This window comes from Spodoptera frugiperda, chromosome 19, assembly GCF_023101765.2.
Source record: "Spodoptera frugiperda isolate SF20-4 chromosome 19, AGI-APGP_CSIRO_Sfru_2.0, whole genome shotgun sequence".
NCBI classification, from domain to species: Eukaryota; Metazoa; Arthropoda; class Insecta; order Lepidoptera; family Noctuidae; genus Spodoptera; species Spodoptera frugiperda.
In genome coordinates, this window is record NC_064230.1 from 560,122 (window position 1) to 587,293 (window position 27,172).

The 27,172-nt window shown below is 40.4% G+C and overlaps 4 protein-coding genes and 1 long non-coding RNA gene across 6 annotated transcripts; 1 reads left to right on the forward strand and 4 right to left on the reverse strand.

Moving 5' to 3' along the window:
• Positions 1-5,199: 5,199 nt before the first annotated feature.
• Positions 5,200-9,791, reverse strand: LOC118281221 (uncharacterized). Its single transcript, XM_050700589.1, has 6 exons — positions 9,578-9,791; positions 8,815-8,980; positions 7,920-8,023; positions 6,799-6,954; positions 6,198-6,368; positions 5,200-5,554 (listed from the first exon to the last, which is right to left on the reverse strand). Exons 1-6 carry the CDS (start codon positions 9,687-9,689, stop codon positions 5,289-5,291), a joined length of 975 nt encoding a protein of 324 aa, XP_050556546.1. The 5' UTR covers positions 9,690-9,791; the 3' UTR covers positions 5,200-5,288.
• Positions 6,982-7,906, reverse strand: LOC126911762 (uncharacterized). Of its 2 annotated transcripts, none has more exons than XR_007706279.1 (3): positions 7,756-7,906; positions 7,348-7,551; positions 6,982-7,143 (listed from the first exon to the last, which is right to left on the reverse strand). It is a non-coding gene; the product is annotated as an uncharacterized LOC126911762 (long non-coding RNA). The 2 variants fall into 2 exon arrangements; XR_007706278.1 differs by having other exon boundaries at positions 7,348-7,624; positions 7,727-7,906.
• Positions 9,792-12,907: 3,116 nt separating the features above from the next.
• On the forward strand, positions 12,908-16,698 carry LOC118281222 (uncharacterized). The gene is made up of 3 exons (XM_035601789.2): positions 12,908-13,056; positions 13,569-14,922; positions 15,793-16,698. The coding sequence occupies exons 1-3, from the start codon at positions 13,017-13,019 to the stop codon at positions 16,490-16,492; spliced, it is 2,094 nt and encodes a 697-aa protein (XP_035457682.2). The 5' UTR covers positions 12,908-13,016; the 3' UTR covers positions 16,493-16,698.
• A 976-nt stretch (positions 16,699-17,674) lies between these two features.
• Positions 17,675-18,790, reverse strand: LOC126911758 (uncharacterized). Its single transcript, XM_050700602.1, has 2 exons — positions 18,175-18,790; positions 17,675-17,788 (listed from the first exon to the last, which is right to left on the reverse strand). Exons 1-2 carry the CDS (start codon positions 18,488-18,490, stop codon positions 17,691-17,693), a joined length of 414 nt encoding a protein of 137 aa, XP_050556559.1. The 5' UTR covers positions 18,491-18,790; the 3' UTR covers positions 17,675-17,690.
• A 635-nt stretch (positions 18,791-19,425) lies between these two features.
• Positions 19,426-26,585, reverse strand: LOC118281099 (uncharacterized). Its single transcript, XM_050700614.1, has 6 exons — positions 26,513-26,585; positions 22,854-23,367; positions 21,938-22,135; positions 20,863-20,966; positions 19,941-20,096; positions 19,426-19,622 (listed from the first exon to the last, which is right to left on the reverse strand). Exons 1-6 carry the CDS (start codon positions 26,583-26,585, stop codon positions 19,426-19,428), a joined length of 1,242 nt encoding a protein of 413 aa, XP_050556571.1.
• Between the last annotated feature and the right edge of the window lie 587 nt (positions 26,586-27,172).

The following is a 27,172-nucleotide window of genomic DNA, read 5'->3' on the forward strand; positions in this document are numbered from 1 at the left end:
GCACATAGACTATTGACGAATAAATCAATGGATGGCGTCACAAAAAACTTTCTTTGCACATAAGTTGTTTGTAATCATGAGTATTAATCACGTGATAGAATATCGTTCAACTAATTACCAGTTGGGCTATATAGCCCGCCAGGCTGATCACCAGGCAAGGTCCTAGGATCGCTCAAGTTACTTAGGGGCAACTTTACTCGCTGAAAGTGTGTGACCCCCGACGTGATTGAAACCACACGCTACATCGAAGATATGCAGCCTGGTTCTTCCCTACGGCCTCATCAGCGTCTAGGCACAGCACTCTGCACACGGTCTGAGGACGTCTTCCTCCCGTCAACGCAGACGCCAGCCACTACGCACCTACCCTCGCAGCATCAATTCCCCGACTCACCGTGGGACACTGCGAGCTCCACTACTCCGATTCACTGGAGTATCACCCTGCACCGCTCACCCGACTCACTGGGCATTCAGCGGTACAGTTCCGACTCACTGGAACTAGGGACATTCTACACTGGCTCTGGCACCGCTCATCTCAAGCATCGACAGCCGTCTCAACAGGATCGACCTCCGGTCTTGGGGGGGAGTATGTGGCGACACTGACAAGTGACAGTTGACAGATGACAGATGTCGAACATAGACTATCGACGAACAAATCAATGGATGGCGTCACAAATATCCTGCATCGCACATATGAAGTTTACATGCGAATTAACACGGATAGAAAATCCCAACGAACAACAGTTGGGCAGAAAGCCCGCCAGGCTGATCACCTCGCCTGGTCGGAGGATCCTCCTTTTCTTAGGGAACTTTACTCTCTGTTCCCTAAATCCGATTTCCCAACAACCCTTAAATACGAAATTCTGTTATTAGAAGGCGTTCGCTAAGACCCTCTAAACTCTCTTCTTTCCAGGCTACTCCTCAATGCTGTACCACTTGCTGCAAACCAGGAAGTCTACTCTATCGGTGGAGGTGAACTCCATCATAGACTATGCTGATCTACTGTACAATGCGGAAGAGAGTGGCGAACTGCTGGATGCTATCATTGAATATGAGAAGTATCCTAAAGGTAAGTGTTTTTTTTTAAGTCTCGGGCTCCATGAGGTTTATAGCAAAGAAAATTCAGGAAAAAAACAAGAAAAGCAGGAAAACAAGGAAAATCATTGGAAACGGAGTTCGCCGGGTTTGCTAGTATATTCTATTTTTTTTATGGAACACGCCGGTGAACGAGCAGACGTATCACCTGATAGTAAGCAATCGCCGCCGCCCATGGACACTTGAAACACCAGAGGCGTTACAAGTGCGTTGGCGGCTTTTTGGGGGTTAGGAATTTAAGGGTTGTTGTTTGGGAATCGGAGATTGGGAAGGGGGGGAATTGGGCCTCCGGTAACCTCACACAATGCAAGCGTTGTTTCACGTCGGTTTTCTGCTCGGCCGTGGTATCACTCCGGTCGAGCCGGCCCATTCGTGCTGAAACATGACTCTCCCACACTTAAACTTAGTATATTCTAATTTTTAATGTATTTCAGGTAATAAAAAAGCTAAAGAGGCGTGTGAGTTTATACTGGATAGTTTCATCAAGCCGTATACTCGCCTCAGTCGCTCAGAGCGCAGGCAAACGCTTATCGACTCTGTTAACTACGCCTTAAAGTCGAGATTCCCTTTGCGAAGTAATTTCTTCGACCATCTTATACGTAAGTTATAATTTTTTAATAAAACTTCTCATTAGTATAAAGTATCATTCATTATGCCTTTTATCACCGAAGAGGTAGGCAGAGGTGCACATTACGGTACGTAATGCCGCTATACAATGTACACACACTTTTCACCATTTGTGTAACAAGTCCCATGTAATAGGGGGTGAGTCTATTGCCATATACTGGGCAAAATTCCAAACTTCTTGTTACTATGTACTGAGAAATTTTCGGAAAGCCCAGCAATATTTCGAATCGAACCCGAGACTCCCTGCTCTGCCCCTGCAGTAGCACTTGCAACTCGGCCAACGAGGAAGTATAAAGTACTGTAATTTTATTATAACTTTCGTGAGACATACTAAATTAATTATGTTATCGGTTTACTCACGTAACTGTTTGACGAGGAACTCGACTAGTTTCAAGCCATGCTAGCAGCGACAGTCGCCGCGTCGTGTGTCGCGGATTGCTGCTCATGAATATGAGCCTCTAGTTAAATTTGACGTTACAAAAGTGCCTAATTTAGGATTAATTAAAATAAATTCATTGAATTGACTTGTTCATAGACACTTTAACTTTATTTCACACCCAGACTCCAATTTCTCTCTTCTCAACCAAACCTAATCTCTCCATAAAACCCACAGCACAAACCACACACGCACCAAACACAAAAAACAACAAACAATCACACAAACTCCACAAATACAAGAGAAAGAGAAAGAGAAAAAAGATAGAAGGAGTTGGTGACGTCATTAAACACTTTTCCTCTCGGCTTAACAACATCAATTCACTTAAACAAACAACAAAACGAGATAGAGATCTTATTACTCCAGTCATTAATAATTATATGTTTGATGCTAATAAGAGAAAAGAAGATGAAATCAAATATTATAATAATGATGATAAAACTAAAGTTAATAACAAGAATGCAATATATGGCACTTCTGATGAAGATTATGGACACAAACCAGATAGAAATGCAAAGGAAAAAGCAGTATTTAATGATTTTCATGACGTTAGAAGTTATAAAGAAAAACCAGATTTAATAAAGACTAAAAAGAAAGCAGTATTCAAAGATTTTGACGACACCAAAGACGGAACAGCAGATTTGTATGAGTATTCTTTAAAAAACAGTGAAGAAATGAAAGAGATGCTAAAAAAAGCTGAAAATAAACTAAAAGAGACAACGGATAGATATGACGATGAGGCTTCAAGAGGAAATATTGATAATGTGAATAAAAGGTGTGATGATGATAGAATGAAAGTGTTGAAGTCTTATGCTCGTATTTTGAATGAAGATGATGATGCTCATGGTGTTATGCCCGGTAAAAAGTCAGGTAATTTTTACAACAATATAATTATAACTTTACTAGCTTCGGCCCGCGACTTAGTCCGCGGAAAATTAAAAAAATTAGGGTTGTATTACCCCTAACATTTAGGGGGATGAAAAATAGATGTTGGCCGATTCTCATAGATAACGGATAAGCACAAAAAAATTCATCAAAATCGGCCAAGCCGTTTCGGAGGAGTATGGCAACGAAAACTGTGACATGAGAATTTTATATACTAACTTTATAATAAATACTAACTATAACTTTATAATAAATTTCGTGAGACATTATTTGCCTCCGGTAACCTCACTCACACAACGCAAGCGTTGTTTCACGTCGGTTTCCTGCTCGGCCTTGGTATCACTCCGGTCGAGTCGGCCCAACAGTGCCGAAGCATGGCTCTCCGACACTTAATTTACAGTTTAAACCAGTGTTCATACGTCATCAGCTTTTTAGAGAGTACGTAACTCATCCAATGACTTCTCCCATGAGGCGAGAGAGTGTCAGACTCTTACTGACTAAACACCACCCCGTTGTTACTCCTACATAGAGCCGGAGCCCCGGTAAAAGGCTAACAACGGGCCTTTGACTCCTATAGTGCTGGTGTTACGGGTGTTCATAGGAGGTGCTGATCGCTTACCATCAGGTGATCCGTGTGCTCGTTTACCTCCTACTCCGTAATAAAGAATTAATATAAGCAATTTTGTTTTCGCAGACTCAGATGCATCGATACAAAGCTACGTCTATAGTTAGATGGAGAATTGGGTATTATCCTCGGTCAAAAATAAATTATTACAACTTTTCAATACAATAAATTATTAAAAAATAATCACACTGTCAGTCATAAATTTGATGAACTATTTAATTTTTAATTTTTTCTAGCTAAATTTCTAGAAATAAGTCTGCTATTTGACGTCAAAAACTTATGACGTCATAACGCACTATTTCATACAAAGTACATAGAATATATCGATTTGACGTTTCGAAAAAAGTATTGAATTTGACTAGTACAAAAGTAGCCTATTCTAGATGAGAGAAACGCATTAGGATGTGTCATGACAGAACACGTCCTACTGGCATTATAAATGCGAAAGATTGTGTGACTAAATGAATGAATGTTGAAATTGGCAATTGGATAAGTTTAGCCAGCCATTAAAACCACTGACCGAAGCTAATTTTTACTGATGTATATGGGTGCTTTTCCTCCAGTGATGATATGCTATGTAGCTATGCTGCGAAGATATAATAGCTAAGCTGTGAAACTATGTGACCGTTTCCTCTGATACTAAGCTATGTAGCTGTGCGAGGAAGATACGCAGCTCGAGTATGCGATGTATCGATAGTAGGAAAGCCATCCATAGCACACATCCATAGTACGCATTCATAGCACGTATCCATAGCACGCATCTTTTCATATAAAAAACATAGCTTAGCTGAGTCCGTTTCCACCAATACTAAGCTATGTGTACCAATGAATATGATTGGTGGAAGCCAAACGCATCCACAGCAACGTAGCATAGCACATCTCTGGTGGAAAAGCACTCTTATACTTACTGTAGTAGTAAGAATTTACTAGAAAATAAAATCACAAACAAAAAGGCACACGATTTTTTTATTTACAAAATACTTAATGATAATTAAAATAAGTCTTATTATAAAAAAAGTATCGTCACTCCTTATCCCTGAAGGGGTAGGCAGAGGTGCACATTACGGCACGTAATGCCGCTATACAATGTACACCCACTTTTTATTATTTGTGTTATAAGTCCCATGTAATAGGGGGTGAACCTATTGCCATATACTGGACACAATTCCAGACTCCGTGCTACTACTGAGAAATTTTCGAAAAATCGAAAATAAAACAAGTAACCACTCAATTGACGAGGCAGTTAGATAAATATTAGATACTTATTTTTTAGTATTTGTCGTTTATGCGAAAATAAGCCGTAAGAAAATAAAAAATACTTGTCTAATGTATTAATACAATCTACAAGACGGACATTTTAGTGTGGGAAAGCCATGCTTCGGCACTGCTGGGCCGGCTCGACCGGAGTGATACCACGGCCGAGCAGAAAACCGACGTGATATAACCCTTGCGTTGTGTGTGTCTGCTTACCGAAGATCCAATTACCGCCTTCACAATCTACCCAATCCCCAACAACCCTTAAATTTCTAACTCACTTGTAACGCCTCTGGTGTTTCAAGTGTCCATGGGCGGCGGCGATTGCCTACCATCAGGTGATCCGTCTGCTCGTTTACCGGCTAACATCTACCCTATTTTAAACCGCCTCTGTATACTTGTAATCGGCTTCATGTTTCTCAACATGGGGTATTGGTACCGATTGTCCGATGTATAGCTGAGTCTCCGTCGATAGATGTCGTCGCTGTAGCCTGGTTGAAACGTCGTGAGTTCCTGCTTGATTGTCGAATGTTTTGTCCTTGTCTTTTGTAGTTTCTGTCTCATTTGCTTTTGTGATTTCCTCGAGAATGGTGAAGTGTCGCTCTCTGATTCTAGTGGTGGTCTTTGTTCTATTGCTGTGGGTGGGGAGATGGTTATATTGTTAGTATACTTTTATACAACGAAGCTGACAGTTGCCCTGGCGGTCAGCGGAGTCTGTAGGGGTGCTTTTCCACCAAAGATTTGCTATGCTACGTTGCTGTGGATGCGTTTGGCTTCAACCAATCATATTCATTGGTACACATAGTTAAGCACTGTTTTTTTTAAGGGGAGAAAATCTTCTACTGACTTCTCCCTGGGCGAGGCGAGAGGGAGTATCAGACTCTTACTGACTAAAAACCACCCCGTTCCTACTCCTGCTTTTCGAGCCGGAGCCCCGATAAACCCGCTAGGTAGTCCGCAGCTCTGGATCAGGCATCAGCTCTACTGGGCCCCATTTGTGGCGGTCTGATGGCTCTTTGAGGCGCGCACGGAATGCAACGCGCTGAACGCACAGGTCTGGTTCTGGTCGTCCGCAATCTAGTCTTTGGTAGCAAAATCTATTGGTCCAGAATGCATGATGCAACTAAGAATTTTTTAAATCGAGAACCCAATTGTAGTTTTGAGTAACTTAAATGTGCTTAAGACATACTAACAACTCTTTAGTCGCCTTTAGGGCCACTTAACCAACCAGGTATTTACTATTAGAGTTTTATAAAACTGTGACAAACAAATACATACCTAAGAATCCCAAAGCATTGTCCTCCGACCGGTCTGCTTCATTTCTAGCTCTTAGCTCTAAGTTAACAGAGTCTAGTAATTGTTGACGTAACTCCGTATTACTGAGCCGTCGATACGGCTTTAGGAAGCTCTCTATCAATGCTAGACATATTGTATATCCTGATGTTATAGCTGAAATTGACAAAAAAATATTATTATTAGAGTTCTACTCGCTACAAGAAGTTCGAGAATCAACTAATAGATGGCGTTATGTACAATAAAGCTACATCGCACAAATAAAAAAACAGAATAAAATTATCATTATAGTCATAGTCGCTACAAGAAGTTCGAAAATCTAGTAATAGATGGCGTTATGTACAATAAAGCTAAATTGCACAATTGAAAAAACAGAATAAAATTATCATTATAGTCATTAGTCGCTACAAGAAGTTCGAGAATCAACTAATAGATGGCGTTAAGTACAATAAAGCTACATGACACAAATAAAAAAAACAGAATTACAAAAAAAAATATTATTATAGTAACACTCGCTACAAGAAGTTCGAGAATCAACTAATAGATGGCGTTAAGTACAATAAAGCTACATCGCACAAATACATACTGTTAGGATAGTCATCAAAGTCTTTGAGCGCACTGAACAGTTGCGTGCCTTCTTCATCATCATACAGCATGTCAGCATAGTCTATGATGGTGTTCACTTCAGAAGATAGCTCCTGGTGACGTCTACTTATCTTTCTTTTTAACTTTGAAGCGTGTTCTGCAAGTACATCATTAGAATCAGCTGATTACATGTGAACATTAGCTCATGACGATACCTAAGTACGTGTGTCGTTGACGAGTCAACCTCGCTACCATCAGTTGACTGGACAATACACTACATGAGCTGATTACATGTGAACATTAGCTCATGACGATACCTAAGTACGTGTGTCGTTGACGAGTCAACCTCGCTACCATCAGCTGACTGGACAATACACTACATGAGCTGATTACATGTGAACATTAGCTCATGACGATACCTAAGTACGTGTGTCGTTGACGAGTCAACCTCGCTACCATCAGTTGACTGGACAATACACTACATGAGCTGATTACATGTGAACATTAGCTCATGACGATACCTAAGTAAGTGAGTCGTTGACGAGTCAACCTCGCTACCATCAGTTGACTGGACAATACACTACATGAGCTGATTACATGTGAACATTAGCTCATGACGATACCTAAGTACGTGTGTCGTTGACAAGTCAACCTCGCTACCATCAGTTGACTGGACAATACACTACATGAGCTGATTACATGTGAACATTAGCTCATGACGATACCTAAGTACGTGTGTCGTTGACGAGTCAACCTCGCTACCATCAGTTGACTGGACAATACACTACATGAGCTGATTACATGTGAACATTAGCTCATGACGATACCTAAGTACGTGTGTCGTAGACGAGTCAACCTCGCTACTATCAGTTGACTGGACAATACACTACATGAGCTGATTACATGTGAACATTAGCTCATGACGATACCTAAGTACGTGTGTCGTTGACAAGTCAACCTCGCTACCATCAGTTGACTGGACAATACACTACATGAGCTGATTACATGTGAACATTAGCTCATGACGATACCTAAGTACGTGTGTCGTTGACGAGTCAACCTCGCTACCATCAGTTGACTGGACAATACACTACATGAGCTGATTACATGTGAACTACTTACTTTGTATGACTCCCGTTTCAGCTTCAGTCATGAATTTTGCCAGTTTCATAGTGACGTGTAGGAGAGGCTGCCCGAGCCAGATAATCTTCCCAGTCTCGCGAAGTCTGAAATAGAAATGGATAAGGTTGCTATCATGAACTTACATTACAGAAACGATTATTTATTTAATTCAAAATAAAATATAATTAAACAGGAATTAACAGCATTCATAAATCCGCCTCGCAGTACTTCAGGCATTCCAACAAAATCTCCTTCCATCCATCCACGAACCGATCATTTGTTGGATTTGCATCCAAGAGACCATTGAGCGCGGCCAGAGTGCGAGGAATCGGTGACTTAGCACGTGCGACGGTACGACATGAAGGCACGGCAAATAGTCGGTGCTTTTTACCTCGGCAGTAGTTATCCGGGACATATTATAAGCGTGATAATGCCTCTAGTAGATCCGGAGCGTCAATAGAGCCACGAAGCGTTTTACAGGCTACTGCAAGTTGGTTTCTTGCTCTTCTTACCTCTAGCGAATTGTATCCTAGGCAACCTAACAAATATTTTGTCGGATAGAGGTAAGGAAGTTCTAAGTGTGGGAGAGCCATGCTTCGGCACGAATGGGCCGGCTCGACCGGAGTGATACCACGGCCTCACAGAAAACCGACGTGAAACAACGCTTGCGTTGTGTTTCGTTGTGTGAGTGAGGTTACCGGAGGTCCAATTCCCCCCTTCCCAATCTTCCCCATTCCCATTCCCGAACAACAATCCTTAAATTCCTAACTCCCAAAAAGCCGGTAACGCACTTGTAAAGCCTCTGGTGTTTCAAGTGTCCATGGGCGGCGGCGATTGCTTACCATCAGGTAATACGTCTGCTCGATTACCGGCATGTTTCATAAGTGATACTCACTGCAACGCGATCTGTTCAGTGTGGACGAGGACTTCAAACAGGTCGTCCTTGTCTTTAGAAGCCATGATCCTCATCAGCTCCATCAAGAACACCACCATGTAGCCTTCCTTCAGATCCTCAATCATTTGGAAGTATGGAAGCATCGTGGTTGTAGTTTGGTGTGTACCTGGACAACAGTTGCACGTATTTTACGGTGAAAGGAAAACATCGTGAGGAAACCTGGGCTTATAATGTCTAATTATAAGTTTGAAATCGCCAACCCGCATTGAGCAAGCGTGGTGGTTAATGCTCAAACCTTCTTCGTGTGAGAAGAGGCCTTTGGTCAGCAGTGGACACTTATAGGCTGTTGATGATGATGATGAGGTATTATAGTTTTTGGGTAGTGGCGGCTCAGGACAGGCCGTCATCATATCAATGACATCAGTAAGGTGTAAGTGTGGGAGGGTTACGCTTCGGCACGAATGGGTCGGCTCGACCGATGTGATACCATGGCTTCACAGAAAACTGAAGCGAAATGCTTGCGTTCTGTGTCGTTATTCGAGTGAGGTTACCGGAGGCCCAATTACCCTCCTTTCCAATCTTCCCAATCTCCGATTCCCCAACAACCCTTAAATTCCTAACCACCAAAAAGCCGGCAACGCACTTGTAACGCCTCTGGTGTTTCAGATGTCCATGAGCAGCGACGATTGCTTACCATCAGGTGATCCGTCAGCTAGTTTACCGGCTTATACCATAAAGAAGTAAGTATCGAGAAACGACTAACGTTTTATATTCACTTGTGCTGGTGTAGTCACAGAGCTGGTGTCCTCTGCATCATCGCTTTCTTTGTCTTTGTGTGTTGAAGGTTCTTTGCGGACATTGGTCGACTTTTTCATTAATTTGTTAACATGTAGTCTTTTATGCTTTGTCTTATATACTTGTCTTACTGTGACTGGCTTCTTTGTAATCTTCTTTAAATTTACCTTTTTATTCGTTGTTATATCGTCCTGCAATGATGCTATTGCTATCTCTTTTCTTTTCTTTAAATTCCCCTTCTTAAGTGTTGTTATTTCGTCTTTCAATGAAGCTATTTCTATCTCTTTTCTTTTCTTTAAATTTACCTTCTTATGTGTTGTTATTTCGTCTTCCAAAGAAGCTATTTCTATCTCTTTTCTTTTCTTTAAATTCAACTTCTTATGTGTTGTTATTTCGTCTTTCAATGATGCTATTTCTATCTCTTTTCTTTTCTTTAAATTTACCTTCTTATGTGTTGTTATTTCGTCTTCCAATGAAGCTATTGCTATCTCTTTTCTTTTCTTTAAATTCAACTTCTTAAGCGTTGATGTTTCGTCTTTCAATGATGCTATTTCTATCTCTTTTCTTTTCTTTAAATTCAACTTCTTAAGCGTTGATGTTTGGTCTTTCCTAGTCGCTACCTCAGTTGTTGGTGTTGTCACGCGTAGCTTCTTATGAAACGTTGTTTCTTTTAAGTAATAGTTAAATATTTTATACAGCATAGATTTCGTTGCATCCTTTTCCGTAGTTTTAGTTAGGGCTGAATATACGTCTGTCGTTTCATCCATTATCGTGGTTAATTTTAGCATTCTTAATATTTCGTCTAGTTTCTCTTCATGTGCGTTGTCAATACCATCCATTATAAACGCTTTTACCTCATTGGATATATCAGTTGTTAGTTGCGTTGTTTGTTCTCGTGCAACAGCAGTTTTATTCTCCTCTTTGTCATAATTTGTTGGTCTATCTTCTACTACAACTCTATCTTCTCCATACATCTCTTTTTCCGTTGCATTCTCATTCTTATCAGACATCACAACTCTGTCTGGTTCGACAATTATATCTATACCTTTTTTCATCATACTTTCTTTCAGTTTTCTTATCATATCTTCGTTATTTTCATCAGTTTTGGAAACTTCTTTGTTCACAGTATCTTCATATATGGTTGTGTTGTTGTCTTGTTCATTCCTATCTCCTTCCCTAGGTATATTAGGTTCATTGTTTATATCTTCAACAGGCTCTTCTGTTTGCTCATCCATATTTAGTGTAGCTGGCTCTGCGTGATACTCGTTGAGGAGTTGGTCTCTCATAGATGAGATGACTGGGTCTATAGTTATTTGGCCTTGTCTTGCCACCTGTTTAGGTTTAGTTCTGTCTGTTACAGTTTGTTTGGTTTTCGTCTGTGTTTTGTTAACTGGTGTATGTGTTTCTGTTGGGGTTTAGAAATGTTGATTAGTTAATAGATTTGTTGTAGCGTTTGGTGAGAAATAAAATTATATGTTTTGCAATTATAGTCTGTTAGTAGCAAATAATCTGGATTTATCAGATGACATGAGACTCTTAATATAACTGGAAAAAGTAAGTTCACAGCTAGTGGAAATATCCGGAGCTACTAAAAAGCTCGGTAAGAAATAGTAGGAACGGGGTGGTTTTTAGTCAGTTAGATATTAACACTCCCTCTCGCCTCGCTCAAGGTGGGAGAAGTCATTGAAGGTTCCATTCGAGAAGAGGTCAATGGTTTTGAACTGAAATCAATTGAAGACAACCCGCGATGATGGCGATTAATTATTACGTTAACGACTTACTCACGTAACTGTTTGACGAGGTACTCGACTAATTTACCATACAATCGCTGCATCGTGTGTCACAGAATGCTGCTCATAAATTCAAGCCTCTAGCACGGCTTGAAACTAGTCGAGTTCCTCGTCAAACAGTTACGTGAGTAAGCCGATAACATAATAATTAATTTAGTATGTCTTACGAAAGTTATAATAAGATATTGATAATGATAAATAGACTTACCGGTAAGACCACGGTTGGTATTTGCAGTTGGTATTATATAATAAGAAGACGTCTGATATTTCGCCATCTCTTTCATCCAAATATTGACATATGTTGGGTTTGTTTGGTCTAGCTTAGAAACCATTGGTTTTAAAGTGGTATTCCCACTTTTAGGAGAATAATTATAACCTGGTTTGATAGGAAACCTTGGAGTGTGGACTGGAGAAGTAAGAGAGAGAGCTTTTTGCGTTAGTTTAATAGGAGAAGGAGTATGATTATATTCTGTTTGTAAATCTGCTTCTGGAGATTTAAGAGGGAGAAGTAAACCAGGGTATAGATGAGGATGAGGTTTATTTGGAGTATCAGAGTGAGGTGAAAGATAAGGGTTCTCTTCTTTTGCAGTCTTCTCTTCTTTTGTAGGAAATGGGAACTGTATAGTCCTATTGCCTGGTTTCGTTGAGAAGATTAGGCTCTTGGAACTTGTGATGGTAAATTGACCCATCTGATGTGTCACAGGAGTGGTATTCCCCCACTTTTCTGTCATTGTGTAGGGGACGAAGTTCGTGTGTGAAGGCTCAGTGGTATCCACTCTGAAATAGTTGATCTTTCGATATTTCCCATGCTTGTTTAATGTATTACTCTTGTATCTGTCTAGTATATTAAATCGCTTCGCTTGATACCAATTGTGGTTGCGTGTCGCTGTGGATTTTATGAAGATGTTTTTTATTATGGTATAAGCTGGTAAACGAGTGGTATAAGATGGTAAGCAATTGCCGCCGCCCAAGGACACTTGAAACACTAAAGGCGTTACAAGTGCGTTGCTGGCCTTTTGGGGGATTAGAAATTTAATAGTTGTTGGGGATTGGGAGGATTCGGCAGGGGGTAATTAGGCCTCCGGTAACCTCACACAACGCAAGCGTTGTTTCACGTCGGTTTTCTGTGAGGCCGTGGTATCACTCCGGTCGAGTCGGCCCAGCAGTGCCGAAGCATGGCTCTCCTACACTTGAAATTTTCCATTGATATTTTCTCATATTTTTAATAGTATTATAAGATAGTTATTGACTAACCTGTATATTTTTGACAAAATAATAAGTCATAATGCAGAAATAATAATAGAAATAGTAGAAGCATTATTTATAAGTTATAATTAGTTTCTTAATTTCTTCTATAAATGTATTCTTGTAGCACATTTTCAAAATTAACTATTTAAACTATTATATTTGTTCAGAATTTAAAGTTTTAAAAGACATTTGCGAGAGTACTAGCACTTTAAAAAACATTAAGTTTAAAAATCAGTAACAATTCCAATGTTTATTGTCAATAAAATAGTTTTGTAACAATTTTATTGGATTACAAATATAAAAATAGTTGCTCGCGCAATGTATAACAAGTTTTATGATGCGATAAAATGTTAGTGTTTTTATATTAAAATGAAAGTGTGCGCTTGTGTTCTGCTGTTCACTATATTCGGTACGTATTTTCTATTATACTTTTCCTATATAATATCTTATACACCAAAAACATCCACAGTAGATCGATGCCATCGATCGACATCGGTCGACGTTGATCAATTGGTGGAATAGCTTTAATTGATCGACGGATATCGGTCAACTAACCAATCGATCGAATGCCGATCAATGGCATCGGTCGACGTAAATCGATAAACCCCGAAACGTAGTCTAGTAGAAACTATCGATCGCGTCAACCATCGATCGACGATATCCGGAGCTGCGGACTACCAGGGCTCCGGCTCGAAAAGCAGGAGTAGGAACAGGGTGGTTTTTAGTCAGTAAGATTCTGACACTTCCTCTCGCCTCGCCTAAGGCGGGAGAAGTCATCGGATGATTTTCCCCCTTAAAAAAATCTATCGTCGATCACTCGATTGGTGTGGCATACATATACTTACATACACTTCAGTACAATATCTTGTAAATCAATAAAACATATTCCCAAAAATAACAAAATAATCCAAACAATTGCAGCTCTCATCAAAGCAAGCTCTCAACACACCATCAAAGACCAAATACTCAAACAAGCAGCTGACGACAAACTCCATCGAAATGAAGACAGAACACGTGACGTCACCAGAGACCTTCCAGCGAAGCCTAAAGCACTAGGCAAGGTACCTAGGTTCCAGGTCACCACGCCAAGAGTAGTGACCTTCACTGAGTTCCTACAACAAGCGATCCATATACTGAATACTTACGACGACACCACGTTCGGAGATTTCATCGACATTTTAAATGAAGAAGTTAAAAACCATCACTACAAAGGATGCAAGTTCTCCGACCTGACCAAACACCACGACACTAGAAGGCTGCTGCAGACTAAACTGGACTTGATCAGCGGGAAACCGGTGTCTGAGACGAAAGCCAATGTAAATGCTTTAGCTGACATGCTCAGAGACGAGAGGTATGACAGGAAAGCCAAAGATTTCGTCGATTTCATCAATTCTTTGTACGGAGCCGCAACTGTAGAGAAATTCGAGAAGATTCTGAATGAACTGGAACATTACAACAAGCCAGGAACTAGACGCATGGACGACAATCTGGCGCAACTTGTAAAGGACGCACTGAAGACGTTGATATTCGATTACTACACGAAGCTACATGTCAACGCTAAAATAGAACTCAAAGAAAAAATACAAGAGATTTGGAATCAAATGCAAGAAAGACAAACTTCAGGTTATAACAAATATAATTTCCGTGTAACACCTCCTACTACTAAGTATGATACATCAGAGAATATGATTCCTGCACCTGTATCTCCTGCAGAAGACAAAGAGTCCAGCTATGATGCAGACCAAGGAACTAGTGGAGATGCAAGAGCTAAGAAAACCGTTAGAATAGCTTCAAGTATGGACTCAGAATATGTCTTAGACTCTTCTTCTAACTCTATAAACGAATTCCAGGAGAAGTTGCGTCAGTTTAACACGCAACGTTACGTGACTTTGGTCACAGAAGCTTACGGCGAGGTACACTCAGACAAGGATGGGACGGATGAAGCCAACCGAATAGGAACCAATAATGAAGCACAACACAAAAATAAACAAACATCTGGCGAAAACAAAAAGAAATATGTGAAAGGTTTGGCAAGATATGCAATGAAGCATTTAAACAATCACGATATTAATAAAGTATATCAGATGGCCACAAGAGATAGAAAGAAGTACAGAGAAGAGAAGAAAGATGATTCAATAGAAGAAAGTAGACAAGTTAGTGTGAAGGATAAATACTATGAAGTAAAGAAGAATGGGGGTGGAGGCAAACGTGTTACTGGTATGGACACGTTTGGGTATAAGAGGGCGTTACCTCTTGACCAATGGCGTGGATGGAGGTAAGATATACAACTCTTGCACATAGGACCCACTTAGTTTTAAGTAAAATTTCCGTGGTGCTTGGCAACTGGGCTACTCCCAGTTGTGAAGTCTCTTTTGTGCCTTTAGGCTTAAGTCATTCTGTCTCCTGCATTAAATTCACCGAGGGAAGTGGAAACTATCGTTTTCTTTTTCTTCTCCTCTAATAACATCTTCTGATTTATTTCGTTGCGGGACCCAAGACAATCATTCATGTCCCTGGGACGTTGGACTTCAGTGTTCCGGTGTTTTCATGGTTGTATCTACTGTAGATCCTGGTGCTCAGGAGTTGCAGTGGTTTGCCTTACCTGTGACTGAGAGAGACACACTACACAGCTATAATGTAGCTGTACTGTAGTAATTTATTTTTCATACCCTTTTTTGAAGGGCAAAATCATCCAATGACTTCTCCCACCCTAGGTGTGACGAGAGAGAGTGTCAGACTCTTACTGACTAAATACCACCCCGACACGTGGTTCGAGCCGAAACCCCTGCAGCTCCAGATCTTTTCATCTCACCACCTTTGCCTATTTATCTGTTAATTATTATGTTATCGGCTTACTCACGTAATGTTTTGACGAGGAACTCGACTAGTTTTAAGCCATGCTAGAGGCTCATATTCATGAGCAGCATTCCGCGACACACGACGCGGCGATTGTCGCGCTGCTACTGTAAAAGTAGCACTGTGTTGATACTTTTATCGATTATAGGAAGATGCCCAAAAAGCCCAGACTCGATTAAAAACATTTATGAAAAATATAACAGACTTCAAGTAAGAAGTATGTCTCACGAAAGTTTCAATATATAAATTTACCTGTATATTTAACGTTGATATAATTATTCCATTTCAGATATAAACAAATCTATCGCAGAAGTGGAAGCCTTAACACCACAACAACACAAACCAATGATTTAGTGAGAAGAGTCAGCAATCTAGAAGTACAACTGCAAGAAGTGAAGGAAGAAATACACGATGGACACACTACAGATAGACATAGCAATACACAGTCAGTCGAAACGAGATCAATGTACGATACAAAGAACAGAATAAATAAGACAAGAGCTGTACCGACAATACAAATGAGAGCTGACGCAAACGAATTCATAACTGAAGCAACGAACAATAAAACAGAAGAAGTTACTGCGACAGAACCATCCGTAGCCACAACAGATACAGTAGTACATGTAGATACAAATACTAGAACTACTGAAGTACATGTAGATACAAATACTAGAACTACTGAAGTACATGTAGATACAAATACTAGAACTACTGAAGTACATGTAGATACAAATACTAGAACTACTGAAGTACATGTAGATACAAATACTAGAACTACTGAAGTACATTCTCCTGTAACCGTCGCTGAAGTAAGTGCAGCAGATACGAGGCTGTACGACATTGTCAATGCAACTGCAGTCTATGATAAAACCAATGCGTCTATGACGACTAGTAAGAGTTTGAGGAGACATAATTCTCCTATAACGCATGCTGCTGCTGATTATACTTATATAGAGTTGGATCCGTTTGATCATGTACATGAGAGTTGATGTGGTTTTGATAAATAAATTTGTCTTTGGGGTGATTTTCCACCAGAGATGTGCTATGTAGCTAGGCTACGAAGATGTAATAGCTAAGCTGTGAAACTATGCCACCTTTTCCACTAATACTAATAATTTAAGTGTGGGAGAGCCATGCTTCGGCACGAATGCCGGCCGGCTCGACCGGAGTGATTCAATCCAATCTTCCAATCTTCCCAATCCCAGATTCCTGAACAACAACCCTTAAAAAATACAAAATTCCTAACCCTCAAAAACCCGGCAACGCACTTGTACACCAGAGGAGTCCTCTGGTGTTTCATATACATCCATAACACGCATCTTTCCATATGTAAAAAACATGACTTAGCTGAGTCCGTTCCCAAAAGTGCTAAACTATGTGGACCAAAGAATGTGATTGGTGGAAGCCAAACGCATCCACAGCCACGTAGCATAGCACATCTCTTGTGGAAAAGCACGCTTAGAACGTTTTGTTTCTTATTTTTCGTCAATTTTTTTATGAGATGAGACGGTAAACTAGAGGACATATCACCTGATGGTAAGCAATCGGCGTCGCCCAGGGTGACCCGCAACACCAGAGGCGTTACAATACACTTAGGGAAGGGTAAGGAGATTATTAATTTCAACTTGAAATGAGCTATTCTACAACACAGATCGGTAAAATAATGTATCAGTGTATCACCTGATGATGAGCAATCCACGCCGTGGACACTTGCAGTAGTAGAGAAATTGCGTTGCTGACCTTTTGAAGGTTTTAGGAAATCGAAGATTGTTTGGAATTAGAGATATTACAGTGGGTTTCACGCAAGCGCTGTGTCACGCCGGTGTACAGTGAGGCCGTGGTATTACTCCGGTTGAACCCGCCTAATCGTACCAAAACATGGCTCTCCCACACTTAAGTTTCAGATTCATGATTTTAATTTTAACCAGCCAGCTCCACTACAGTACACGAACCTTAGAACGTGTTTGCTTTATGATTAAAGTAATCGAAACGACCTCTGACTGGTTTTGTTAATTTGAGCCGGCCAATTAGAGAGCCGAACGCATTCTCGTTTCGATCACTTTAAACGTAAAGCAAACTCGTAGTAAGGATACAGATTTTTAGGATCGGGTTCAAAGAGAAACAACAAATGAATGCATTATTTTATATTTATTAAAACAATAATTAAAAATGTAAATATACATTCTTCTATCTTAGGAAGCCATTTCTGATGAGAGATATCATACTTTTAAACTTGACTCCAGACCGTCCAGATCGTCTCGTCAAATCCAAGTATTCCTTTTTACCTGAAATAGATTAGAGTTATTTTTTATGGTATAAGCCAGTAAACGAGCAGACGGATCACCTGGTGGTAAGCAATCGCCGCCGCCCATGGACACCTGAAACACCAAAGGCGTTACAAGCGTTGTCGGTCTTTTGAGGGATAGAAGTTTTAGGGTTGTTGGGGAATCGGAGTTTAGGAAAATTGCGAAGGCGTAATTGGGTCTCCGGTAACCTCACTTATACAACGGTCCGGTCGAGCCGGCAAATTCGTGCCAAAGCATGCCAAAGTTTTTGAATGAGTTTGTGTGTATGTTTGTTACTCAATCACGTCAAAACTACTGAAGGGATCGGGATGAAATTTGAAACAGGTATAGGTATAGGTTCCATAAAAAAATTATGTGATCATTACCTGATTTACCTTTACCATTCACAGTACCATGTTTATAACGTTTATCCCTATTACTCTTATGTAGGGCCTCAATCAAATTCTTCTGTAAAGACTCTTCTTCATCGCTGTAGCTAGATCCTTCAACAATTTGTTTTAAAATCTTCTGTTTAGCAGTCATTTTACTATTAGGTGGTCTAAACAGCTTTGATTTAGACAAATGTGCTTTGACTTCCTTCAGAAACTGCTTCTGTGTGTCTTTTAATTCTCTTTTACCAGATCTGACGACTTTATTCTCAGTGAGAAGAAGCCTGGTGTTTGTAAAGCTTCTAGTCTTCATAGTGGCAAGTCTTTTGTTGAATTCAGGCCTTAGAGAAGTAGTATGGTAATGTTTTGCTAACGTAAGCCCTTTTATGCTTTGGTCTTTTGTAGTCTTTTTACTATCTTCTGTGGTCTTTTTACTGTCTTCTGTGGTCTTTTTGTGTTGTAAATTGATTCTATGCTTAGTCTGTCTCTCTCTCGTTCGTGTGAGTAAGTATTCTTCTCTTATTGGGTATTGTTTGCTGGTAGGACGGCGAGAAGTGGTCTTTTCGTCTGATTCGGGATTATGTTTTTGTTTGTGACGTGCAAATGTGTTGTTTAGATCTGTAATGAGAAAGTTATTATAAGTAATTGATGACTTATAATATGTTTTTTATGGTATAAGCCGGTAAACGAGTAGACGGATCACTTGATGGTAAGCAATCGCCGCCGCCCAGGGATAACTGAAGCATCGGAGGCGTTACAAGTACGGTACTGGCCTTTTGCGGTTAGAAACTCATTGGGACTTCTTTTAATCCTATGGTAATGCGGGCGAAGCCGTGGGCTGAAGCTGAGTGGTCGTAAGTGCGACTGCCCCGCAAAGGGTCTCGGGTTCGATGCCCGGGTCGGGCCAAGTATTAGCTTCAAAAAATCCTTAGTAGTAGCACGGAGTCTAGAATTGTGCCCGGTATATAGCAATAGGCTCACCCCCTATTACATGGGACTTATAACACAAATAATCAAAAGTGGGTGTACATTGTATAGCGGCATTACGTGCCGTAATGTGCACCTCTGCCTACCTCTACGGGGATAAAAGGCGTGACGATATATAAATTGTTCTAAATATATCGGCCACGGTTTTAATGGGAGGTAGTGTTGTGTATGAAGGATATAAAAGTGAATATAAATTATTGATGATGAGATTTTTTTCCATCCAAAAAAATCTACGTTTTAGTGTGTTATAAAAGAATATAATTATACATATTTATTACCATGCACTATAAAAGAGATTATATCGTGATCATTTGACTTCCTCTTCGGGAAGCTGGTCTTCAGCACATATGTGATGGCATCCACCAGGTTCTGTCTTCTCTTGGACTTCAGCAGGCGACGGTACGGCTTGAAGAAACTGTCTACTAGACCCTTGCACACTTCTGTACTGGTTTTTGATACTGGAATTATAAATATGAAGATATTATATGATGTTCATGAAGACTACAGATACTTAAAGTAACTCCCTTTTTGGGGTGGTATAAACATCCAATGACTTTTCACGCCTTGGGTTAGGCGAGATGGAGTATCAGACTCTTACTGACTAAAAACCACCCCGTTCCTACTCCTGCTTTTCGAGCCGGAGCCCCGGTAAACCCGCTAGGTAGTCCGCAGCTCCGAGTCAGGCATCAGCCCTACTGGGCCCCATCTGTGGTGGTCTGATGGCGCTGTACGCACGGTGATGTATGATGTAAAACTCTAACAATCCATGAACATACCATTAGGATAAGCCTCGAAATCCCCAAGAGCTTCGAACAGGCGTCTTCCCTCGTTATCATCATAGAGGATCTCGGCGTAATCGATGATGGAGTTCACATCAGCATCCAAAGACGTGTTCCGTAGCCTCAGCATATTGTATACCATGTCTGAGTAGTCTGTAGCAATAGGGATGATGACGGGGTATGAAAATTAAACATCTATTTAGTCCGCCTCGTTGGCCTAGTGGTTGCAAGTGCGTCTTCCCTCGCATCATACAGAATCTCGGCATAATCGATGATGGAGTTCACAAGCATCCAGGGACGGGTCTCGGGTTCCCGGGTCGGGCGAAGTATTACTGGGCTTTTTTCGGTATTTCGAAAATTTCTCAGTGGTAGCACGGAGTCTGGAAATGTGCCCAGTATATGGCAATAGACCTGTTACTTAGGACTTACAACATAAATAAAATTGTGAATAGTTGGTGTACACAGTGGCATTACCTGTATGATACCATAATGTGCACCTCTGCCTATCCCTTCGGGGATTAAAGGCGTGATAATATGTATTTAGTCCGTCAGTTAGGTAATGAAAAAATATTAGACGCGTATTTTTTTATTTTGTCATATAAGATAACAATACTTGGATAAAACGAGACAAAGCTTAGGAGTGCGTTGTATGACTGGAGGCCCAATTACCCCCTTCTCAATCTTCCCAATTTCAGATTCCCCAAAAACCCTTAAATTCCTAATGCACAAAAGGCCGGCAACGCCCTTATAACACTTTTGCGGTTTCGGGTGTCCATGCGTGGCGGTGATTGCTTACCATCGGGTGATCCGCAGTGATGACGTGGCCTACGGTGGAACACGTCTGCCCATAAGCAACCTATTCACTCGGGCTTTAAAGACACCCAGGTTATACCGGCTCCATCAAATAATTTTTACTTACTTTGGACAAGGTGAATAGGTCCATCTGAGACAAAAAGCCCAAACTTTAACAAGACGTGTGTCACCGGGTATCCCAACCAACCCAGCTTCTTTGATTTCAGTGTCCTGGAAGAAAATTAAGGATTAATAGTGGTTTTCTACCAGAGATGTGCTATGCTACGTTGCAGTAGATTTGGGCTCCACCAATCATATTCATTGATACACGTAGCTTAGCACTGGTGGGGAAACAGACTCGGCTAAGCTATGTCCTTTATACGGAAAGAAGCGTGCTATGGGTGGCTTCATGTATCATCAAAACGATTATAAATTAGTTGTACGGATCACCTAATGGTAGAATAAGAAATAAGAAAGACACCCGAAACACCAGAGGCGTCACAAGTGCGTTACTGGGGTTAGGAATTTAAGGGTTGATGGAATCGGGGATTAACAAGTTTAGGAAGGGGAGGTAATTGGGCCTCCAGCAACCTCACTCACACAACGCAAGCGTTGTTTCATATCAGTTTTCTGTACGACCGTGGTATCACTCCGGTCGAACCCAAGCTTAGATCTTCTACACTTAATAAAGAAGTTATTTTTTACACTAGGAAATCGGGGCTTCAAGTTTGGGAAGGAAATAGGGGGAGAAGGGGAGGTAATAGGGCCTCAGGTAACCTCACTCACACAACGTAAGCGTTGCTTCACATCAGTTTTCTACTCGGCCGTGGTATCACTCCGGTCGAGCCGAAGCATGGCTCTCCCACACTTAAAATTGCACAACTTGATTCCCCCTAGTCCTTTTCATCAAGACAATCGGCGACACCGCTTCATGCTAGATATCCCACCCACTCGCACGAAGCGCTTCTATTTAAGAGATTGTGCTTCAAGCTTCCTTGTGCGAACTTGTAGGGAGTGGAACTCTTTGCCGGAGTCTGTGTTTCCTGATGGGTATAACCTGGGTGTCTTCAAAGCCCGAGTGAATAGGTTGCTTATGGGCAGACGTGCTCCATCGTAGGCCGCATCATCACTTACCATCAGGCAAGATAGCGGCAACGTCAAACCATTAAATGTAAAAAATACAAGTTATATTACACACTTACTCAACAAGTATTGGTGCCATGTGACGTAGTATGATGTGAACATCTTCCACGTCTTTAGCAGCCACCTGCTTAGCCAACTCCATCATAAATATCACCAGATAGCCTTCTTGGTATTCTTCTAGCAGGCGGTAATAGGCCTTCAGTAATTCTTCTTTCGAATGATACTCCTCTGATGAGGAGTCGGAATCTGAAACCTGTCTTTGGGAGGGGTGGTTATCTTCTTTTTTTTTAGGGGGGAAAATCATTTAATGACTTCTCCTTCTCCCGCCTGGGGCGAGGGGCTGGTCAATAGGTCTCGGGTGGGGGGGATAATCATCTAATGACTTCTCCTTCTCCCGCCTGGTGTGAGAAGGCTGGTCAAGAGGTCTCGGGTTGGAATCCCGGATGAGCCAAAGTATTACTAGGCTATTTTCGGTTGACGAAAATTTCTCTGTAGTAGCACGGAGTCTGGTTTATCCCTGAAGGGGTAAAATGGAAGGGGAAGGGGTAGGCACGTAATGCCGCTATACAATGTATAACCACTTTTCACCATTTGTGTTATAAGTCCTATGTAATAGGGGTGAGCCTATTGCCATATACTGGGTACAATTCCAGTCTCCGTGCTGCTACTACTACTACTACTTAATGATAATTCTAATTATCAGGACAATCGGCGAAGCGCCACCGCTCTATGGTAGATATCCCACGCACTCGCACGAAGCTCTTTGCGTCAAGTTTCCTTGTGCAAACTGCTAGGGAGTGAACACAGACTCCTTGCCGGAGTTTGTGTTTTCTGATGGGTATAACCTGTGTCTTCAAATCCCGAGTGAATAGGTTGCTTATGGACTGACGTGCTCCATCCGAGGCATTGCTTACCATCAAGCGAGATAGCGGCCAAACTTCGAAAAAAGAAAAAGTCATCAAAAAAAGGACTTACTTATGTCTATTTTCTCTTAATACAGCTACAGACGTTTTAGCAGTTGACGTTGTTTTAGTAACATCAGTCGTTGTTTTGAGAGAAGTTGTAGAATTATCTTTAAGCTCTTTAACAGAAGATACTACTGTTCTTGCTGTAGATTTTTTCGAACTTCGTTGCACACTTGTAGAAGATTTCAAATGCTTCATCTTTACACTTGAATTGTGCAATGATTCTGTTGTGTTTGATAGGGTGGTTAGCACAGAAGTTGTTGTAGAAGAATTCCCTTTATTCTCAAGTGTGTTAGGTTTAGTTTTGTTTAGCAAGTCTGTGGCGATAGTGGTGGTTTTATTTTGTTTCTCTTTCATACCCCCGTTTCGTAATACTGCTGGTACGATGACTGGTAGTGTTGCCACTTCCCCATTCGCTCGCATCAGTTGACCGATGTCTCGTAACTTCTTGTTGACTTTTTTCAGCATCGTTTGTATTTCGTGGAAATTCTTATTGTGCAATAGTATCATTGTTTCGTTGAGTGCTGGAATTTGAAAAGAAATTATTAGGAAGATTATATGTATATACGTCCGCAGCTGCGGACTACCCCCAGAGCTGCGGCTTTACTAGTGGGTTTACCGGGGCTCCGGCTCGAAGGGCAGAAGTAGGAACGGGGTGTTTTTTAGTCAGTAAGAGTCCGACACTCCTTCTCGCCTCACCCAGGGCGGAAGAAGTCATTCGATGATTTTCCCTCTTAAAAATGCCGTAGCTTCGGCAAGAATGGGCCGGCTTGACCGGAGTGATATGACGGCCGAGCAGAAAACCGGCGTGAACCGACGCTTGCGTTGTGTTTCGTTGTGTGAATGACGTTACCGGAGGCCCAATTGGGAATTAGATTAGTAAATTGGGAATTGGGAAAGGGAGTCACGGTCTAACTAGTTTCGTGATATCGCCGCGTTTGCGCACGCTGCTCATGATGAAGAGTCCCTCTGTGACTCAAAACTAGTAGAGCTTTTCTCCATTAACTTACGTACCTTTTGCTTTGACTTCCCATAATGACAAACATGATAACGTAATAATCAATAACAATAACATGATCACTAGTATTTCAAATTAAATATTTATTAAAATATTTCAAAAGTATTTGAATACAGTTGTAATATGGTTAAAATGTCCATTACAGGTATAATAAAAAACAAATGGTTATTTTAACAACTAAAATGGCGATAAAATTGTGTTTTTAAATTTAAAATCTAACGCTGAGTTTAAAAATCAGTAACAATTCCAATGTTTATTGTCAATAAAATAGTTTTGTAACAATTTTATTGGATTACAAATATAAAAATAGTTGCTCGCGCAATGTATAACAAGTTTTATGATACGATAAAATGTTAGTGTTTTTATATTAAAATGAAAGTGTGCGCTTGTGTTCTGCTGTTTACCTTATTATTATTCCAATAATATTTGCATTTAATAATAGAAGTAAATTGTTGAATTTTTGAGGACAGAAAATTAAGGACCAAAAATCACGGTTTACTCACGTACATTCATTGAGAAAAACTCCACTAGTTTCTTTACTGTGACTCGAAACTAGTAGAGCTATAATATTTTCCATGAATGTACATAAGTAAACCGTGATTTTTGTTAACTTAATATGTCTCACGATACTTTTTATAAAAATAAGAAACAAAGTCTTATATTATCTACATAAAATGTCTCCATGTCCATCTTTCAGTGTACCTATTTAAAGAGGCGATATCTACTGGCGATCCGGAGCTGCGGATTACCTAACTGGTTACCGGAGCGGGCTCCGGCTCAATAGGAGTAGGAACGGAGTGGCTTTTAGTCAGTATGAGTCTGACACTCCTTCTCAACTCGCCCAAAGCGGCAGAAGACATTGAATGATTTTACGCCCTTAAAAAAAAAAGAACCTACTGGAGATTAAGCATTCAAAAATAAAATCTGTCTGCCATGCAATTCATTAGTGACTTTGTCTTTTATAATTATCATTATAGTACCTATAGAGAATAACAAGCTAGAATCAGCAGAAAACTTGATCTAAAATCAAGTAATCTGAGAAATCTATTTTGTCTATTGCGCATTCAATATACGAACTACATACTTCAATAATATTTATAATTAAATAAACTAGAAAACGTAAACACAAAAAAAATCAATAAACTAAAAATTGCGCTAAAAGCGCCATAATCACGGATGAGAACGCTTGCAACAGTGCCGAAAATAATATCGGAAAATAATATCGTGTCAGTTTAAAAACTTATATTATCAGAAATTCGTCCGCATTGACGTCAATAGGGAAAGTGCCCAAAAGGCATCAGGAAGGTAGCATTGTCACGTTGTATGGCAACTTCTATTGTCTAACCGAGGAACAGGCCTATTACCATATACCGGGCACATTTACAGACTCCATGCTACTACTGAGAAAATTTTGAAAAACTGATAAAAAAGACCAGCAATACTACGCCCGATCTGGGAATCGAACGCGAGACCCATTGCTCAGCAGTCGCACTAGCAATCGAGCATTCAAGCCGCGGGAGCCGCCGAGTCAACACCTCCTGAGGATGCTCCGTGGAGGAGCGAAACATATGTCGAGTGGTATATTGCATGTTATGTGTGTTTATGTTGCACCCCTGCTGCATGAGCATTTAATTGCGGGCGGAACGGCGGTGCTGCACGCCGCGTGTTAAAAATACATGTAAAAGCGGAATAAAAACTAAAAATCTATTGTACTGTACTGTTAGTGTAGCAGTCTATTGTACTGTTAGTGTAGCATGGACTTCCGCAAAGTAACGCCTGATTCTACAATATATTAAATCCTTTTCCTCAGTAGTCGCACTATTGTCATAAATACTGATTTAGCGCCATCTAGTCTACAGGTAGCTATGTAATTAAATAATATTATGTATAAGTAAATGTATTATGGCTGAAAGGCTCTCTTTTTTAAGAATTTTATTTCATGTATTCTTATTGCACAATTCTACCAACTAAGCAGTCATTAATATTCTTATAAGCTAGATTTCTCATTATATTTGACTTTTAAGACTTTTACTATAGGTATAATACCTATGGAGATGGACATGTCTTGGTGCCATTCTTATTTTACAGTGCTATGTAGCTATGCTACGAATATGTAATAGCTAAGCTGTGAAACTATGTGACCGTTTTCACCGATACTAAGCTATGTAGCTGTGCGAGGATGCGCAGTTCGAGTATGCAATGTATCGATAGTAGGGAAACCATCCATAGCACGCATCTTTCCATATAAAAACATAGTTTAGCTGAGTCCATTTCCACTAGTGCTAAGCTATGAGTACCAATGAATATGATTGGTAGAAACCAGACGCATCCACAGCAAAGTAGCATAGCACATCTCTGGTGGAAAAGCACCCTGACCTGTGTGTACTATACATTCTTCTCCGGGTCTCTCAGATATTTCTCCGTACTGTCAACTTTATTTGGGCGTGTTGTATGCAAGTATGTATTTCAACAAGATTGATTATGCACTTAGGTAGTTTACAAACAAATACAACTAGTTCGACATTTTAATTTTGTTAGGAATTCTGCTTTTCACAAGGTGTAATCATAGCTACAACTTGTAGCGACATCTATCGAGAAATAAACGACATCTTTCGAAAAACGTTGAAGGTGTAGTTCCAGAAACAACTAACAGATGGCGCATTCATCATAATCCGTCATCGTTGCAGCTACATGGTCGGGAATCCAGCCAGAATCAGCGCTCATGCTTTCCATTTAAAAACTATTGTATATTTTTTTATGGCAAATAAAAATTAGAAACGCACGTACTTAACAACTTCAGGAATATTATTATTATAACGCTTCGCCCAACTATCTATCCCTGTAGGGATTCGATGGAATGCAATATCTTAATTTTATTATTCCTTTCCATCAGTTAATTTATAAGTCCCATGTAATAAAGAACGATTATAATAAACATAATTTACAATCTGCTATTATAGAGATTTTTGAAATAAAAAAGCTGTACACTAGTTTCTGTGACACGGGAATTGAACCCGACTTTATATTTACAAAAATCGTATGTCGCTTATGCGATACTGTAGAGTGCAGTATATTATAATTTGAGCTGCTTGAATTTGGCAATTTAATTATAAAATCTTTTTTCTTCTCCTCTATACAATAATATCTTCTAATTTATTTTTTTGCGGGATCCCAGACAGTCATTCATGTCCCTGGGACGTTGGACTTCAGTGTTCCGGTGTTTGCATGGTTGTATCTACTGTAGATCCTGGTGCACAGGAGCCGTTATGGCCGGCTTGTCCCATTAAAAATACGTAAAAAAATATTCCGGT

Excerpts from the sequence above, each read along its gene's own strand:
- LOC118281221 (XM_050700589.1), bottom strand. The coding sequence starts at position 9,689 with ATGAAAAAGTCGACCAATGTCCGCAAAGAACCTTCAACACACAAAGAC. Across the intron at positions 8,981-9,577 it reads AGCACAAGTGAATATAAAAC|GTACACACCAAACTACAACC; the intron begins GTTAGTCGTTTC and ends ACTGTTGTCCAG. Across the intron at positions 6,955-7,919 it reads TGAAACGGGAGTCATACAAA|AACACGCTTCAAAGTTAAAA; the intron begins GTAAGTAGTTCA and ends ATGTACTTGCAG.
- LOC118281222 (XM_035601789.2), top strand. The coding sequence starts at position 13,017 with ATGAAAGTGTGCGCTTGTGTTCTGCTGTTCACTATATTCG. Across the intron at positions 13,057-13,568 it reads TCTGCTGTTCACTATATTCG|CTCTCATCAAAGCAAGCTCT; the intron begins GTACGTATTTTC and ends AAACAATTGCAG. Across the intron at positions 14,923-15,792 it reads GACCAATGGCGTGGATGGAG|ATATAAACAAATCTATCGCA; the intron begins GTAAGATATACA and ends ATTCCATTTCAG.
- LOC126911758 (XM_050700602.1), bottom strand. The coding sequence starts at position 18,490 with ATGAAGACTAGAAGCTTTACAAACACCAGGCTTCTTCTCACTGAGAAT. Across the intron at positions 17,789-18,174 it reads GAATGGTAAAGGTAAATCAG|GTAAAAAGGAATACTTGGAT; the intron begins GTAATGATCACA and ends AATCTATTTCAG.
- LOC118281099 (XM_050700614.1), bottom strand. The coding sequence starts at position 26,585 with ATGAGCGCTGATTCTGGCTGGATTCCCGACCATGTAGCTGCAACGATG. Across the intron at positions 20,097-20,862 it reads ACCTATTCACCTTGTCCAAA|ACTACTCAGACATGGTATAC; the intron begins GTAAGTAAAAAT and ends CTATTGCTACAG. Across the intron at positions 19,623-19,940 it reads TTTCGAGGCTTATCCTAATG|TATCAAAAACCAGTACAGAA; the intron begins GTATGTTCATGG and ends TTATAATTCCAG.